The 19,192-nt window shown below is 39.9% G+C and overlaps 2 protein-coding genes across 4 annotated transcripts; one reads left to right on the forward strand and one right to left on the reverse strand.

Moving 5' to 3' along the window:
• The first annotated feature begins 4,699 nt into the window (after nt 1-4,699).
• LOC115689279 (protein NRT1/ PTR FAMILY 7.3) lies at nt 4,700-9,893 on the forward strand. The gene is made up of 5 exons (XM_030615282.2): nt 4,700-4,894; nt 5,222-5,336; nt 7,560-7,777; nt 7,892-8,454; nt 8,603-9,893. Exons 1-5 carry the CDS (start codon nt 4,868-4,870, stop codon nt 9,471-9,473), a joined length of 1,794 nt encoding a protein of 597 aa, XP_030471142.1. The 5' UTR covers nt 4,700-4,867; the 3' UTR covers nt 9,474-9,893.
• Nucleotides 8,532-18,033, reverse strand: LOC115689256 (pyruvate kinase isozyme G, chloroplastic). Of its 3 annotated transcripts, none has more exons than XR_008818047.1 (13): nt 17,601-18,033; nt 15,509-15,790; nt 15,134-15,299; nt 14,265-14,399; nt 14,030-14,140; nt 13,832-13,920; nt 13,615-13,677; nt 12,827-13,002; nt 12,130-12,232; nt 11,824-11,972; nt 11,187-11,295; nt 10,891-11,061; nt 8,532-10,170 (listed from the first exon to the last, which is right to left on the reverse strand). XR_008818047.1 is itself a non-coding variant. In XM_056318338.1 (12 exons), the coding sequence occupies exons 1-12, from the start codon at nt 17,838-17,840 to the stop codon at nt 10,948-10,950; spliced, it is 1,737 nt and encodes a 578-aa protein (XP_056174313.1). In that variant the 5' UTR covers nt 17,841-18,033; the 3' UTR covers nt 10,677-10,947. The 3 variants fall into 3 exon arrangements, 1 of the variants encoding a protein (XP_056174313.1); XR_008818046.1 differs by having other exon boundaries at nt 8,532-10,212; XM_056318338.1 differs by lacking the exon at nt 8,532-10,170 and having other exon boundaries at nt 10,677-11,061.
• Nucleotides 18,034-19,192: the final 1,159 nt, after the last annotated feature.

Genomic DNA, 19,192 nt, shown 5'->3' on the forward strand with positions numbered 1-19,192 from the left:
CGATCCCCCTCCAATTCCATAGCCTTTCATACATGATGATACACAGATCATTGGGATGGAGCTAATACACAGATCATGCTACTCGACTCGCCTAGAGCTACCGAGGGAACGAAGTTTCGGTACACAACAAGAGATTACGATACAAGCAACACATGGTCAGAATAAAAACCCTAACCCGCAGTTCAATCCGGACAGATATTACGTCAACCTGAAGTATAATTTCTAGCTAGAGTGGAGCGTCATGTAGACGATGTGGAGCAGTTACGAACAGTAAGATTCGAAAAGGAATATTCAAAAGCTTTTCACGTTCACCCACCCAGCACCAATGGCATCCGTCAGTGATGATAATAGAAAATGTAGCACAAGATTGGTCAGAGATGACGAAATCGATGCACTGGAAGTATGATCTTGACTCTGTCTTGTCATTTACCCTAATGAAAATGGAGGTGGTGCCCACAAAATGCACATATGGTCTTCCTCAACTTTGTTTATTTCTTTGCAAAATAAAACTTTGATGTCTTTAACTTTGTTCCTCCCAATAGGAGGATATGTTAGGTGATGCTTGACAGTTGCTTCCAATGGAGAAAAGTCTTCCATTCTTGATCTTGTTCAGAAAAGGTTAGCTATTGCGTGATTGAGAATAATATCAACTTGGTCGGAAATCAGATGAAGATTAGGAAATAGCATGAGAAAAGAAAGTTTCACAGTCTGTCATTAGTTGTATGGAGCGAGCTCACAAAATCAATCTGATAAAATTGAAAGATAAGTGTCGATGAGTTAAAGCCGTTAATAAATATCCCAAGTTTGAGCCCGTGAAAATAACCAAATCCAGGTAGAATTTCAAAATCCAAATATAATTTGCGGTTTGACATCCGAACAAGCAGGTTATTCATATACAATCTACGCTGGCGTCGGATTTTGAGTTTGAGTCGGTAAGTCACACAAGAATATATAATAAACCGAATTCTACTAAGATATTACACATCAGAGCAAACAAGAGAAGTGTTAGAGTATTCTCTCTGAGAGATTTCTAAGTGAGTCCTTTGAGTGAGATAGTAAGATAACACTTGTGACTTTTGCTTTGGATGTAATCTATTATTGACAAACATTGAAGCGACTGAGCAATTATAAATTCTACGTTTACCGAACTCATAGTGGATTTCTTGGAGGCTACCTCTTTCCCTGGAATAGGTTCCGACACTCAATTCGAACCACGTAAATTTCTGGAGTTTTTTGTTGTACTTTCTTCTTCTCGCGTTAGACTTGAATTACAAGATCTGTTGGTTTCTGCATTATTTAAGAACAAATGGCTCGTGAGAGTATATGCTATTTCAGCTAAACAAGACCATGTTGATATACTATATACCACTAAACTATTCCGCATTCATTTTTTCTAGTAATTTGTCGGACATCAAACGTCACTAAACTAACAGCGTTCCATTAAGAACCAAGCATGAAATGGGGCTGGTGATACCACGTCAATATGCCACAGGGTGCACTTACAACTTTATTCCGCCAACATCTAATGAAAGTTTACATTCCTTGAGAAAAAATAAGAGATGTATTACTTTAAAAAGGCCGATATTCCTTTTTTTCTACTCATTCTTTTAATTTATTCCAAACAAAAGAAAGAGACAAGAAAAAAAAACGAGCATGTATCTCATGTTGAACAGTTCACAAGGCCCATACTTAGAAGCGGAAATAATCCAATGGGTGTCCGGTTGAAAGCTTTATATGGAACATGGCCATTGGCAGTTTGCCCTAGAATATCATCCAAAGCAAAATTCCATAACTTAATGAATTATCTTGAAAGATATCATCATCTGATTACAAATCCCACCCGCAGGTGATCCAATTCATCAATTAAGTACTCTATGATTGATTTTTTCTTTTTTGGGGGGAATATAGAACCTTTTTTTTTTTGTTATTATTCTCAAGTATGATGCATTACGGACATAGGGTAAAACAAAAGATTACGATACATTTAGCCGCCAAATCTGGCTCGGAATACTTTCTTTTAGTTACATTATTAAAGTCAAAAGCACTTCTTTTTCGGATTCCAACATGAAAAACTAAGATTCACCTTAGGTAACAGGCACATTTGTCTTGGCTTATTCGGAAGTTAAAGGTTTTTATTCAAAGTTTCGGTGAAAAATAAGAAAATATTCTTTTTTTTTTAAAAGAGAGAGAGAGCATATTTTAAGTTATATGACCTCAAACGTGAAACCCCCGGGTGTTTATTATTGAATAAAAACCGAAATGTTAAAAAGTAGAAGTCACTTCGACTCCACATTTGAACTGTCTAAATAATAGGGGTGAGCATGGTTCCAGAGTAGAACCTAGAACCTGAGAATTGGACACGTGAAAAACTCTATGGTTCTAGGTTTCAAGGTGTGCAGGATAGGTTCTAGGTTCCAAAAATTAAGAAACCTATTTCGACGGGTAGGTTCTAGGTTCTAGGTAGGTGGAACTTGAAACTTGGAATAAGTTTTTGTATATTTCTTGATCTATGTCTTCGCACGATCCTACGGTATTTCATGACATCCGATGATAAATGTATAATCTGGAACCACTAGTTCGGGCTTTCATTTTATGACCGAGATTTTTATTTTGTTAATATTTTATATTCTTCGTGTGTCTAAATATAAGTTATGGTCAGTGGATTGTAGCAACAAGTTGTGGTCATTAAAGGTGATGATTCACTGCAATCGTTCAATTAATAATATAGGTGGAACCTGAGTAGATCCCGGAACCTGTAACAGGGTAGGTTCCAAGTTCCAAGATATGCGAGGTAGGTTCTAGATTCCAAAAAATGAGAAACCTATTCCAACGAGTAGGTATCAGGTTCTAGATGGAATCTATACAGAACTTGGAACCGTTCACTCTTACTAAATAAGAGGCGGTCCTCATGGTACTAAGGTAAGGAATAAAAGAAAACCATAATTTTACTAAAGAAAAACATAGCAACAAATTTGCATGCTTGTGAAAAGAAGCTTTTTTGGGGGAGGAAAATTGGAAAAAAGTTAATTGGCATATCGAATTTGGGAGGGGAGGAATGTCTCAACAACTTGAGGTATAAACCCTTAAAGAAGAGCATTATTTGCTAATAATTCAATGTTTTTGTCTAAAGGCGTAATATGCCGTTTGTTTCCACTAAGGAAGGAAACAGTTAAACAAACATTTTGTGTCATCAAGTGAAATGAGCATATAATTTTGATGGAATCCTATCCTTTGAAATAATTGAGCTAGCAGAAGATGGGCATATCAAACGTAAGATTTTAGATAAACCCCATCTCATTTATTCCCCTAATAATTCAACCGCCGGTCGTGGAATCATCCTCATCCCCGTGTACTATTCTGATACGGGGATGTGTTCTTCCACAAGCTTCTTGTAAACCCTCTTTGCTTTGCCTTGACAGATAGAAATATAAGAAAAAGGGAAGATCACATGGGGGATATATTTAATCAAAATCCTATCTATTCGATGCATAGTCCATGTGATGATGATATTTCTCATTCGAATTACGCACTGCGAAGGTACCTAGATTACACGAAAGTTGCCATAGGGAAAATTACCAAAAATGTCCTAAATATATTGCAATTGTATCAAGTCGGTCTTAAACCTTTTGTTTTTTGCCAATCAAGTTCGATAACCTTTTGTATTTGTGCTAATTTAGTCCATCCGGCCATTATTGGCTAGCCAACGCTGACATGGATGCTGACTATCCTATGTGGCGTAACTAACACTAACCAACACTGACGTAGAGAATTTTTAATAATATTGTAATATTTTTTCAAATTTCTTATTTATTTTTTCCTTTTTTTCTTTTCTTTCTCTTTCTTTTTTTTTCTTTCCTTTTTCCCCTGGCCGGCTAGGTCAAGGAAAAAAAAAAGAAAGAGAAAGAAAATAAAAGAAAAAAAGGAAAAAGAAAGGAAAACATAAATAAATAATTTGAAAAAGTATTAAAATATTATTAAAAATTGTCCAAGTTAGCGTTAGCTGCGCCACATAAAATGGTTGGCATCCATGTTAGCATTGGCCGGCCAAAATTGGCTGGATGGACTGAATTTGCACAAATGCAAAAGGTTTAAAACTCAATTGGCCAATAAAAAGGCTTATGACTAAATTAGCATAATTACAATTAATTTATGACTTTTTTGGTAATATTCCCGCTGCCATCTCTAAAGAGATTCCTGAACTCTATTCGATAATAAGAAAGGAAGGACGGTGAGTCGTGTTATTCCTAAGGAACGGCGAGACGAGAACCATACTATCACGGGTGAATAATGACCATACGTTTGAATGAATTAGAATGCGGTTTAAGAAACCGAGAGATAACATGAAAATAAAAGAGAACGCGAATGGAATAAAACAGGGAATGTATGCTCCTCGTGCAACGCTTGCTTCTAGAGAGCTTGTGGACATGACATTGTCAAAATAAAGAAACACCAGTAACTTTTCATTTCTTGATATCATTCGGAGGAGGACTCGACCACTCCTTAAAAGATGAATGAAAAATTGCAAAATTGCAGAAAACATGGATACCAACTAATCGAAACGTCACTTCCTCTGTGCAAACAAAAGGTGAAATCTTGTCATGGAAGATCTTGCCGCGTGAGTGTCCCCACCCTCTATTGATGAAATCCTCACCGTCCAACTCTGGCCTTCGCCCCTATTTATACCCTCCCTAGTTCCCTCCTCTTTCTTCGTCCTCAAGAGCTTCCAACCTTGAGTTCTGTGATCCTCTCTCCTGAATAAGAGTTGCCCACCTTCCACTTCTGAAAAACATTATCAGAAACTGCTACTGCTACTCCAAAAGTCACACACAAAGTTTCATATTCTCCGAGTGACCCACTTCCATCAGCAATGGCCTGCTTAGAAGTGTGTAAGGAGGTTAGTCATTCGCTTATATCGTTTGTGTTTCTTCTCTCCCCAATAGTAGCCAACAAAGAGCAATTGCAGAGAAAAAAAGGGAATGAAAAGCACCATAAATCCAAGTTTTGTTTTTGTTTTATTGGGCCAAATCCAAGTTTTGCATCTTTTGATGATCTTTTCGCCCATTCTTGTCATGCATGCAAGTTCACTCCATTTAACACGAGAGCTTTGTTTTTTTACCATTATTTTTTGTTTTTTTTACTGATAATGTTCTTACTGTACGTGCAAGAATTCAACCAATAAAAGTATCTTCGTTTTGAGGAAAAATCTGTGAAAAATTTGCAGGGCAACTACAGGGAGGAGAAAGAGGAATACACCCTTGATGGGACTGTGGATTGGGATGGCCGTCCAGCAATCAAAGGGAAAAGCGGACAGTGGTTCGCCGGAACCATCATTCTGCGTAAGTTGATGAAAAAACACACATGTCGAACATGTTTTCCTAGATTTCTTTCTTTCATCTTAGATTTTCTCGCAACAACGAAAATTTAAGTGGGTGTTCATAAACGTCGTCCTTCATTCGAATCACGGCTGTCTTTCATTCAAAACTATTGCGACGGACATACGTGCGAGTACCGATTGCATTAATTGAGGCTAATCGAGTCAAATGTTGATGTTATCCACAGTAGTAAATAATGCTGTGTCATGTATGTTGCTAGCGTCATGCTTTTGGTCTTACTCGAGATAAGCTATCACTTTTTAGACAGTCACAGCTAGGGCTGTCACCGTATGTATCTGTTGGAGCAACGTGTAGGCTTTTCACAGAGACGACCCACAGGTGTTTTTACGAGCCGTCGTCCCATGTGTATATATATTGACTTTAGCCTGCCCAAAAAACCGTAGAGAGAGAGAGAAGAGAGGGTCCTGGTGTGTTCAGAGGTCTTGCTGAGAAGGACAGCAGAGGAGAGATGGCAAATCATGCATCTGGGGAGGAGGAAGAGTCGGACACGTAATAAGTGCACTCCTACTGTTGCATGACTTGGGTTCCTGCCACGTGTGGATTGTCCAAAATTTAGAATGCCAAACTAGCTAAAAAGACGAATCGAGTGTGGTGTTGTCAATTAGGATCCGACTATTTCTTCTCGTTTCTTCACAGGATTTCATGTTGGTGCAAAAGTACCGTCACCCTAGAATAAGAAAGATCGCATAACTTAGTCAAAATAAGATGTATATGGGCATAGTTAAAGAAGATCGACTCGTTGAAATGCGTTTCTCGCATCATTTCTTTAGCAAGTTTTGATAAGTTATGTTTATAATGTCAAGCGGCTCAATATAGAAAGACTATACCTAATAAATAACAACTACATTTGGGGTAGCATTCCATATGCATGGTTTAATTCATAGCTTTTCTCTCTGACTTTGCATCAGAAGTTGATGTAAGAGTAGCTGTTTCTACTTTCTAGCAAGAGCATCTAGTCTTAAATTCTGCGCCAATCTAGCTTTTGATATTAGACAAATTTTTGATAACCGGATATTTGTTTGATAATTCTCGAAAAGGTATGTATCGACTAGTAACATTTTTGCCGACTTGGTTGGTCAAGACACTAAATTAGCAAAGTCAGTCCGTTTGGTTATCAATTTTGTCTCATTCAAACTTGAAGAAATGGGGTTATTTTGTTGTCTCCTAGGGTTCTAAAATAAAATTAAAAAAAAGACTTATTGCATGCTTGTGTAATGTGTGGACTACAAGAGAAGAAAGTATAAACACTTTTTGGCGCGAATATGTCTAGCTGGCTTCTCTTTGCTTTTTTCTCTTTTATTTGTCCTTTTTCATCTTACTTGATTTTGCTTTATATATTTGGAATTAGCTGTAAATCAAAAGAAATGGGCACCAAAAAGTCAGGGTGCCCAAGTTGAATAGATTTTTTCGCTAATAAAAGCTAGACACAAATCAAAGAAAATTGAACAGAAAATGGTGAGCATAAACCAAGGTTGCACTCGTGGGCTGTCTGCGCCAACCTACCAAAATTATCTTCGAGAATTATTAAACTCGGAAATTTTGTTTTTAGTAAGGTCCTCTTTTCCTAACTGGCCAGCACTTGCTTTTTAACTTTGTTCATGATCATCATGGTAGTTTTTAGAAAAAAAATTAGAAAAGAGAGCTACCATTAATACCACTTAGGTATTATCTTATTTATTTACCCTTTTCTTTCATCATGGTTCACCATCATACGTGGAGGGATGAAGAACTGTCCATATCTGGGATTTACTTGTCAAGTTTGCTAAATAAGTATATAACGTGAGTGCACATGTTTTGGAAAGTGATGTGCGTGTCTAATAAGGTAGGTGGTGATGTCGAATGCGTTTCATGGCCTATCTTTAGATGTTTGATCAATCAAAGGACATTGCACGTGAAAAGAACGAGTTACTTAGAGAAGATGACATGACCGGTTCGACGTGAATTCAATTCGAATCGGTTCCGAAACGGAAAAAATCGCACTCTCTTTCACCCCCCATCTTCTTGCACGTTGGTTGCTTACTACTATATGTTATGCTACTGTTTATATTGAAGATCTGAAGATCTATGGGACATTACCCTAAGACGTGAATATTTGTTTCGGGAAAGTAGAATTCCTCTTTGCTTTTGTTTTCTGGTTTTGGCTGACGCATTGTCTTAATCGAACAGTGAACCAAGGACTAGCAACCTTAGCATTCTTTGGAGTGGGAGTGAATCTGGTGCTATTCCTGACAAGGGTGCTGGGACAAAGCAATGCTGATGCTGCCAACAGTGTGAGCAAATGGACTGGCACCGTCTACATCTTCTCGCTTGTTGGAGCATTCTTGAGTGACTCCTACTGGGGAAGATACAAAACCTGTGCTGTCTTTCAAGTCATCTTCGTCATCGTAAGTAACTCGACGTTGGAGCTAGCTTTCCCTTGGTCGGTGGATGGGAACCGAGTTCTTGTGAAAAGCGAGTTTGGCCGGTGATTCTAAGCTTTTTTTACATGTCATTGGCAGGGTTTGGTGTCACTATCGCTGTCGTCCTTTCTGTTTCTGATCCGACCTAGAGGTTGCGGGAATCAGCAGATACCGTGTGGATCGCATTCGAGCATGGAGATCACATTGTTCTACCTCTCCATCTACCTTGTTGCCCTAGGGAATGGAGGGTATCAACCTAACATAGCTACGTTCGGCGCCGACCAATTCGACGAAGAGGATCCTAGAGAAGGACATTCGAAGGTGTCCTTCTTTAGCTACTTCTACCTGGCACTGAACCTCGGCTCCCTCTTCTCCAATACCATTTTGGGGTACTTCGAGGATGAAGGAATGTGGGCTCTAGGATTTTGGGTATCAGCAGGCTCTGCCTTAGCGGCGCTGGTCCTATTTCTGGGTGGAACCGCAAAGTATAGGCACTTCAAGCCAAGCGGAAACCCAATTTCCCGGTTCTCCCAAGTGATAGTAGCTGCGTCGAAGAAATGGAGGGTCGAGATGACGCCCGGCGAAGATGACTTGTATGAGGCAGATGGCATGGACTGCTCTGACAGTAGCAGCAGAAAGATCCTCCACACTCATGGATTCAAGTAAGTCCATGTATCTCTGATACTATTAGTTCACAGAATTTGCACAATGGACACCAAAGCACTCCTGCACCTTCTCATAGCTGCCAACCATTCAAATTAACTGTAAGAAAAAGAGCGTTGCGGAACAATCCTAACCTCCATGATGCAGGTTTTTGGATAGAGCGGCTTATATTACATCAAGAGATCTCGAGGACCAGAAGCAGGGTCGTTACAACAAGTGGCGCCTCTGCCCGATAACTCAAGTGGAAGAAGTCAAGTGCGTACTGAGACTCCTACCGATCTGGCTTTGCACCATCATCTATTCCGTAGTCTTCACGCAGATGGCCTCGCTGTTCGTGGAGCAAGGAGCAGCCATGAAAACGACTGTTTCACACTTCAGAATCCCTCCGGCTAGCATGTCCAGCTTTGACATTGTAAGTGTCGCGGTTTTCATTTTCCTCTACCGAAGGGTTATTGACCCACTAGTGGGGAGAATAAGGAAGACACACTCGCGAGGGCTCACAGAGTTGCAGCGAATGGGCATCGGACTGGTTATCGGGTTTCTGGCCATGGTCGCTGCAGGAATCGTGGAGTGCTACAGGCTGAAGTATGCTCGCAAAGACTGCACACGTTGCGAGGGCTCGAGCACCTTGAGCATATTATGGCAGGTCCCGCAGTATGCACTGATTGGAGCTTCCGAAGTTTTCATGTACGTAGGCCAACTGGAATTCTTCAACGCACAAGCACCAGATGGGTTGAAGAGCTTCGGGAGTGCCCTTTGCATGACATCGATCTCGCTAGGGAACTATGTTAGCAGCTTGCTTGTGAGTATGGTCATGAAGATCTCGACCGAGGACCACATGCCCGGATGGATCCCAGGGAATCTAAACAAGGGTCATCTGGACAGATTTTACTTCCTCCTAGCTGCCCTAACAGTAGTAGATTTGATGGTGTACATAGCTTGTGCAAAGTGGTACAAGCGCATCAACCTGGAAGGAAAATGCGGAGAAGACGACGAGCAAGACAACTATGAAGTCTAATATACCCGGCACCACAGCACCCGGACGACCGGTACTATCCCGACTTTGCATAAATAAGAAGGGAAGATAGTGAATAGGTGCAAACATGTGGGCAGAATTGCTTCCTAAAAAGGTGGTGCTAGAGAAAGAGAAAGCCCTTTTTTTTCCAGCTCGACTAACACCCCTTTCTATTACTTTAATGGCTGAACTCAACCGATTTGTGTTCCTATCTAAGATTGTAAGTGTGTTCGGGAGCGGCGGGTTTGCTTTTATCTAAGGTCACTCAGATCTTCCCCCGCCTCTACCCTGCTTGTGTTGGCTGCGTACTGCTAGCGAAAGATGAACCTGTCCCAGGAGAGACCCATAGTATCTTTGGTTTGTGAATGTATGATTGCATTAAAGCTGGTCTCTCCCAAATGAATGAAACTTGCCTCTCCTCTACATGTACGATTTCAGTACTAAGTCCATGTTCATTGACAATGCCAAAATAATATTGCAAGTTGCGACGCTCAATAGGCAAAACCAAAAGAAGAGACAAACCTAAAAAGCTTCAGATTGGCTTGGAGCTAAACTGATTATGTGGGACCAACTGCAGAATAAGCAAAAGGAACAGCTAATTTTCCTTCTTCTCGTTAAGTCCCACAGAAGTGTGAGGGTTTCTGACCATTTATGGCCATTTCGAAGCAACCTGGCCTTTTTTTTGCCCCGTCAAAGCAATCTACAGAAACTCGTCACTTTCAGAAACAGTGTTTCGACGCCTCTGCCATTGAGGATAATATCAAGTCCCAGCAGGCAATCGATAAACTATTTAGCAAGTACTCCTAATCGAACCTGTCTTCTCAAACTGTCAAGTCCTATCCTTAGACATTAACCAAAACCAAAACAATAAGCGCCTTAAACGTCTATAGTTGATAGCATTAATACTCAATTTCCCGGAGGAAATAAACACCGTTTTGCTATGTCATCTTCCATTTTACTGAGTTTATATGGTTACACACATCTTTGCATTCGTCGATTTCTTGAAATCTCTTGGTGCTCTTGAGAAGTGAATTGCAACATCCTTGAAGTTGATTGGCCAAGGCCGATGAGGTAAAAATGAGCAAAAAAGAATTGGCAGCGCCGAGAGCAGTCAATTATGAACTAAGGTGATCAGCTTGACTAGGGGAAGCTGACCTTATGTAATCAATATAGAACCATCTGAATCTCTAAGAGAATGCTCGGAAATTCAAGATGAATAATCAAATATCATCACTGTTCATAAAGGTAGCAAGGTATACAGATGTTTCTTACCACTCGTGATGCTAAAAAATTCCAAAACTCGTTTAGTGAAGAGGAACAGAGAGATCTGATTCTCAATTTCATAAAATTATTGGTAGTTCATTCCTGCTAAAATTTATTGCAAGTCATCCGTGGTTAATTCAAGACAGCGCAGATATACCTGTAACTAACCCAGCGATCAAAATATTCTACATGTGAGCTTCTTTAAAGCGCAAAATCATCCTTGGACCTTACGAACTTGGATGTGGTGAGTAGATTCTCGGCGCCATATTGGTTGTGCACCACTTTGAACAAGAGTAACGTGTTCCCCTTCCTTCAGCAGGCCGTTGTTCTAAAACAATAACATTTTGCAATCGGTGAAGATAGTTCTTGGCGTCAAACTCTTTTGATGGTGACCCTAGTATGACACAAAGGAAAAAAAAAAGGAAAAATAGAAGTCGCTGAAAGTTTACTGACCACTAATAACTTGAGTGCTCGAGAGAAGGTCTCTTCTGCATCATCAGAGAGCTGCATATATATGGGCCTGACACCACGATAAAGTGCTAACCTCTGCTTGATCCTCTCTCTGCCAACATCGAGATATGACATGAGTTAGATATTTCAAACTTGAATCATCCTCAGTTAATATATGAAAGGTATTGTAAAAGCCTGTGAATATTCAGAACAGCAATAAATTAGACGGGAAACCATTTATGTGCTGAAGGTTCGTGTAAATTCAGTCATTCTTCACTTGTCACTGGCAATAAAATAAGTTTTAAGACAAATGTATACCCTAAATGGGCCAACCCGACAAAAGAAAATCTAAACACGGAGGCAGCACAAGATCTCAACCTGTTTTTTTATGGAAGAGCTATTTCAATTATTTCCCGACCACATAGAAGAACAAACATTCAGAAAAGTTCAGTAAAAAACACAGTTTCTCAATCCGATCTATGGAGCAATTTGGCACTAAATCCTTACTTTACTTGGCTCATAAAAAATTGAAAAAATATCCATACCTTTCTTCAAGCATAATCACAGCTTCTTAATGTTAGCACGCATCAAAGATAAGGAAAAACGAAATGCCACAAAAGAGTATGCTGCTTAGACTTACTCATTTGTGAAGGCAAAGATGGTTGATGAAGGCTGATAGTGGCTCAGAAGAATAGACATGGATCCAGTTCTTGTAAATACAATGATTGGCGTATTAAGCGTATTGGCCATAGTAGTGGCATGGAAAGCAAACATGTCGCCCATGTGACTCTGTGAAATGCCCAGAAACATTATTTTGTATGTAATTGAAGCAAAAATCTGTTAACCATGATGCTTGGATATGAATCTTAAAAGGATAGTAAACAAAGCCAGAGCCATGTAAGAGTGCATCGGCGTGTGCCGCAACATCAAGCGTATAAGAAAATACCTTAAAGGCACCAAACTGAACTGGAGGTGCGGTGGATGTCTTAAGACTTGATTCGGTTCTCAAAGCTACAGTGTGCATCACCTTAACAGCTTTCAATGGGTACCTTTTCATATGCATAATCATTTCGAAACAATCAGCACTGAAGAATTAACCATATTTATAGAAATTGAGAAATGGTACATAAATTAAATCCTTTGGAAAAACACCGTTGCATACACATTAGGAAATGTGCAAGTGCCTTACAATAAGCCAAAAGGACACTAAACCAGTTGTAGCATCACTCTTAGTAGAGACCTAATGGGCATATATCCAAGAAAGTAACGGATTGATTTCACAATAAGATATTTAAAGAGGAACTATCTTCGCTTGATATGATTGTACAACTGTCTGCTGGAATTCTCAAATTTTACAAAGTCAATCTCCTAATTCGATAGACAATTGAAGAAATGTTATCTGTTGCTGCATTCAGCTTTGGTATTCTAGATGCAATAGATGAATCATGGAAAAACTATTCATTGGGTGCAAATATGATCATAGAATTCATTCGATGAATGATTTGCAGAGATGGACTAACAATGTGAGATCATCAAACTACTATTAGAAAAAGGACTGTTAAGAGAGGCTTGAGCATGAGTAAAAGCAAAGGGGAAAGACAACATAAATTTCCATAAACCAAAACAGGGTCACCTCAACTTACTTTCCATGGGCAGTTTCTCCAGAAAGCATTACTGCATCAGCACCCTCACGTACTGCAATTGCAATATCAGAAACCTCTGCCCTTGTTGGTGTAGGATGATCAATCATGCTTTCTAGCATGTTTGTAGCAACAATTACTGGTTTCTGCATACTGTGACACTTTCTGATGATGTCTTCCTGTTCAAAAGATAATTGTTGTATTGTTTCAGAACCTACTCACAGGACCATATGAAAGAAATAAAGACGTCACAATAGTGTTAAACCAGAAAGATCACAGATGTAGCAGCACCATAGGAAAGGACTACCCTTTCATAAATATTTCACCTAAGACATGTATCAGAATTGTCACATCTACAAATTTCTCTCAAAGCACCAGAAAACCAATTGGCAAATGTATCTTCTCAAACATTTCACGGAAGTGAGGTTCCCACATCCAACAGTGTGTCTTTTATTTGCTTCTAATGAGCAAGATAGATTTCCTGCTGCATATACTTAAACTATTTCTTTTCAAGCTAACACAATACATATAAATCAATACACTTTTCGAAAATACAGCTAGACAAGGTAAACTCAATTATATGAAAAATATACCTACTTCCTTCCCATTTATTAGTTGCAAAATTTGAGTAAATACAGTGAAATAGAAACAATTGCTATCATTCTCCCGAATCCCTTGATTGACATCAGGATTTCTGAGATTTTTCAAGGTTTATGAAAACTGTCAACGTGGAGACAGAAGACTGCCCGATAATTTACATAATCAACCAATGACACTTCTAAACAACTTACCTGCAATAGAGGAACTTCTTCGATTGGAAGTTCAGCTCCAAGGTCTCCACGAGCGACCATTGCCTGAAAAGCAACAAGCACTGAGAAACTTCGAAAGATTAAAGCCAAGCATTGCAGTCTAATCAATAATGTTACCAAACACTTCAATATTAGTCTTTACATCTTATAAACGTTGATGGTAAAAGCATAAAGAAAGATCCAACAGATAAGAACTAACCCCATCAGAAGCGGAAATAATCGAATGGAGATTTGGGATAGAATCGGCACTTTCGATTTTGACAATCACATGAATGTCAGCATTGCAACCTGCAGAAGGATAATGGCCATTAACCATGTAAGGGAAACAGACAGGTAATGTAAGGAGCAATAGAGCTGTAGAACAATCAACTGATAAGAGAAGGATAACAAAAATTACTTTTGAGATACTCTTTCAGCTCATGGACGACCTTAGCATCCTTAACAAATGAGACAGCATAAAAATCAACTTGGTTGTCCACCCCAAACTTAATATCTTCCCAGTCTTTATCTGCAAGATCAAGCAGATGCCACTTTCAGTATTTCAGTCACAATATATAATTGGCAACCAATATTAGTTTCTTCTGTTCTGATATGAACAAAAGCGAGGGAGCAAAATGATCATGACATATGACCTGTTATTGAAGGAAGAGTAGCACTCTTGCCGCGCACATTCAAATGACGCCTTGACTTTAATTCGCCACCATCGACTACGACACATTTTACTAAATCCCTTGTCTTTGACTTCACAGCCAATGACATCATTCCACCTGGCAAGACAACAACAAATGATGAGTACCTTATAAGAACGTGATCGAAGGTTGGAATTTGTTTTAACCTCATGTCCATGTGATACAGAATTAGCTTGTTATAATAGGCCTGTCTCTGTGATTCAAAAGACCCAAAACTAAGAAGAAATATCTAAAACTGCAATCCTGATGTCCCAACACACGTTTCCTTAGGTTTCTTTGTTTTTGTTGTACTGAAGGGAGGAATACAACAGTAACAAAATAAAAACCTCTTCAGGAGAAGCTGTCCGCGCAAATTTAAATGAGAAATTTGATGTCCACTTGGAAAGTAACTGAAAGGAATCCGGTAGAACTATTCTCATCTTCTAACATTAAATCAGCTCTATGGAAGGAACACTTTACCAATATTGTTTTTTTTCACAATGATGAACAATTTTATCTGTGAACCAGGGTAGAGACATGGATAGATAAGATCACCTAGCCAATCTAAAAACCCAATTGCTTTGCAAAAAGATCCAGAAAAAGGATAAAAAAACTCAATACCAAAAAGCGGAAAAAGTAAAATCATGCAGAACTAAAATTCCATCCATGAACCCAAAATCTATTCTAAATAAAAAGATTGAGTAAATCCTACCTGTTGAAGCATCAATCACAATTTTTCCACATTTATAGCATATGATTCCAACATTACAATCAAAAAGTAAGTGAACTTGATCAAAGCACTCTTGAGAGAATTGAGATGATGCCATACATACCGTCTACCAACAGTGTGTCACCTACTTCAACGTCATTAATGAAGCCATCATAATTAACACTAACAGTATCCTCTGTGCTGACTCCTCGTTTGATAGTAAAATTAAATTCTTGTCCTTCTTTAAGCATTATTGGCTGAGGCACATCGCCACTTCTCACTTCAGGACCCTGCAATCATTAAGATGATGGGTATATAATGCCAATTGTAACCCCAAAGTAAATGAAAGGGAAATTTAAAACAATAAATTGGAGAATCAAAATCTAGTTTAATGGCAGTAGAACAAACTCAATGCAATAAAAGTAATAGTACTAACTCACACTATTACTGTGTCTCTAATTGGAGAAGAAACGAACTACTTTTGAGAAAATGTTCATACCTTGGTGTCCAACATAATGGCGACGACCTTGTCTTGAAATTGAGCATTGTATTCTTTGACCAGGTCTATAGTTTTCTGATGTGAGGCATGATTACCATGCGACATATTAAGACGGGCCACATTCATTCCACTTTCAGCAAGTTTCCATATCATTTCACGACTGCTGGTGGATGGACCAATGGTACAGACTATCTTTGTCTTTCTCAATCCATTCAAACTTACTCTAGCCTTGCTTACTTCATATTCATCAGATTGAACCTCAAAAGGAGAGTTTGACGTATCCTGACAAAAAATACTCAAATTACCTGCCATTTAAGAAGATGAACATTTGGACAGTGCAGGATAAGAAGGTACAATGAGTTACAGATATATTGTCAATCATCCAGCATCTCCCTTCCAAGACTATAAAACTACAGTCCCCTACAAACTAGACATTGAAGTTTCATTAGGCAAAAAGCTTCTGACCCAGCAACAAAGTTCGTGTCTTCAGAAGTTCTAATAAGAGCTACTAAAAGTGCACAAGCAATTCCAACTTTAGTAAATTAGTTCCTCAGTCGGTTGCACAGTCATCTCTTGAGCAATAAATGTTTATGAGTGATCCTTTTATTAATAACCAGAGGAAAGTGAATATTCACAAGATGATCGGTCCTAAATTACTTCTCCATGTGCCTCTGTCCTGTAGGAAATAGAAAGTATGATTTTGAACTTTGCCAGGTTACCAGCTACCCTTTTGGCTCTTGAAGCCAAGAGATTTCATTTTCCAAAGTATCCAAGCAAATGAAGAGAACTTTAAAGGAATGAAGAAAGAGCAAGTTGTCAACTGATAAACCTTTAAATCTACAAAGACTCCAACAACATCATGCCCCGTAACATACTACTAGGGAAATTTTATGGAAGGGAGACTATGACACAGAGGACCACAAAATGACACATTAAAATGGGAATTATCAACTTTGAATAATGAAATACAATCATTAACGTTAATTGAGGCAGAAGAATTTTTCCTGAGGAAAGCTTGTCATGCGCCTATTTCGGAGAAACAAACCAAGAATCTATTTATAAGAAACAGAAAAAAATATGAAAGCTAAGTATAGTCTATGAATTTAATAAAAAAGCAGGCTTAAATCATGTAAACAAAAAGAATAGATAATGACAGTTTAGTCCATTAATGCTTTCAGTTGCAATTAATTATTCGTGAGTAAGATCTTTCACTCGGGATCGATGTTGGCTCAGTTAATAAAATCCACTCTTTTTCATGCGCTACAAAGTCCGATTCTCATTGTCTCGTCTCTTCTCCACCTTATTTTGGAAAAGGGGAACAAAATTCATGCAATGGATTTCTTTCTTCAACAACAAAGTCGAGTAAAAGTATGCCAGAGAGGTTCATTAAATCCAAGGATCCTTTGCCACCTATCGTCCCTCATTATTCCAAACATTTAATCAACTCTAAATGCTCCACTCGACAGACTTAAATATTTAATAACAGCCCAAGCTCAAGCTCTCTAATGTCTTCATAAGCTTTGCAGCCCTTGCAGCAAAACAGTATACTTATTATACGGTGCTTAAACACAACACTCCAGAATAATTGAGGACTCCACGGGGCCATAAAGGCGCGACCCGTGCTTCCAAGTTCATAAAAATTGGAAAGCATAACTGATCACTGCTTATTTTCTCCATTTCCTCCGAGTAAGCACGTATCGATAGCTCATCTCCATTTCAGATACGTAGGAGCGAATCCGTACTCTTTTAAGTCATAAACAGCGAAGCGAACGCCCATCCATCACTCGTTGTACGGTCCATTTCCTCTCAACGAAAGACTTAATCAACAGGTCGCCATCGCCACCTTTACCTCTTATTCAAGCAGAGCACTCCTGCAGGGGAACGAATCGACCGACCGATCGCAAGAGAAACCGACCCGCGCGCTCAACAAACAATAAAAAGGAAAAAAAAAATCACAACGCTCGCCGACTCACTCTCCCCATTTCCACTTCCAAGCACTCCCCGCTAGCGCCTCAACAACCAGCCAATCAAAGCAGAAACCAAACCTAGCTACGCCGATCACGCGGGAACAGAGAAGGTAAGATGGACTCACGACGGTCAGAGGCCCGTTGTGCACGGCGAGGGGGCGGCGGTTCCGGCTTTCGGGAGCGGCGGCGGCTGCGGCGGCGGCTGCGGCGGCGGCGGCGAGGCGGCTCCGCCTCCCGCCCCGGCCCCTCGGCTCGAGGAGGAGGAGGTCGCAGAGGTTCCTGCCGGAGGAGAGGCGATCGGAGGCCCGGGAGGCGGCGGCGGGGCTGAGGAGGGACATTCTGGAGGTGAGGTTGATCGTCGCCATTTGAGGAAGCAGCGGAGCTCCTGAGGGAGGAACAAAGCAAGGCGGAAGCTTGCACGGAGAGAGAGAGCGACAGAGATAGTGCCGCGTGTGCGTGGGGTATAGTTATATATGACGAGAGGGAGAGGGAAAACACGAGGACGAGAGAGAGTTTCGTTGGCAAATTGACAGAAAGAGGGAAAGCTTGAGGACAGTTGGGACTCGGCGTTTTGCTTGGAAGAAGGGGGGAAGAGATGTGAGAGATGTTTTTAGGGCCTTTTTTTACTCGCGGACTGCGCGCCGCTCCGCCACGCTCGGCCCCTCCGCCCATCAGGCTCCACAATTCGGTTTTCTTCATTTTCACTTTTTCTCTTTTGCCCCTTTCTCCACCTCGGGAAAACGACACCCTGGACTTTGGCCTAACGTGTAATATGGCTCATGAATTTTTGATTTGTCAACGCAACGTGCAATGCGGTCCCTGAGCTTTCAAGGAGTTTGGGCTCGTATTCGACTTAGTCTCTAAACTATGAAGTCGAATTAATTTAAGAATAACGTTGAACGTTCATATGTAGTTCGGGGACTAAGTTGAATATGTACAAAAGTCTAGGAACTACATTGAACAAATTAAATATTTGAGGATCACATTACACATTAGACCATAATTCAGAGACCATTTATGTGAATATCTCTTTTTACCTCGTTTGGCAACCAAAAAAAAATGAATATATCGTGGACTCGTGGTAAATACCCATCATTTCTTAACATCGTGCATGGTGTATTGCGCGTTTTGGCGTGCAATGAGTAAGAAAATGCATTTGCTTGTGGAAAAACAGCGAGACATGTTAATCACGAATGCCCTCGGATTAGGGGTGAGTATGGTCCAGGTAGGCGGTTCCTACCCTAGAAATGGGAATCGCCCACTAAGGACCGATTTCGAAAAATTGAAACTAAAAACCGCTCGTTGGTTTCATGGACCTACTCGGGAATTGGACCAGACCGGTGGTCTGGTTCCTAGGTGAGTCCATAGAACCGGTCCCACCAAGTTTCACATGTCAACATAGTAATTTGCAACAAAAAATTACACAAAAATACAACTTCACCTACTGTTCAAGTTAAGACATTGCTTTTAAAGTTAGGAACTTTCTAACAAGCCAGAGCCAAGGACCGGAAACCTTCACCAGCTACTTAGAGACATCTCAATAGGTTATAGCTACATTTAGTAGTGTCCTAACTTTCCACTCCTTTTTCATGTGAAGAAGCCATACAGCACTAAACTGTTATGAATGGGCAAAAGCAGCTAGCGAACTTCAACAAATGAGTTGAATCATTTCAAGCTTCAACGAGCTGTGAGAGTCCGAGACAGTGAGAGTATTGAG

The sequence above is a fragment of the Syzygium oleosum genome, unplaced genomic scaffold (genome assembly GCF_021117445.2).
Source record: "Syzygium oleosum isolate NSW1041296 unplaced genomic scaffold, Sole_v2.1 Sole_v2.15, whole genome shotgun sequence".
Classification (NCBI taxonomy): domain Eukaryota; kingdom Viridiplantae; phylum Streptophyta; class Magnoliopsida; order Myrtales; family Myrtaceae; genus Syzygium; species Syzygium oleosum.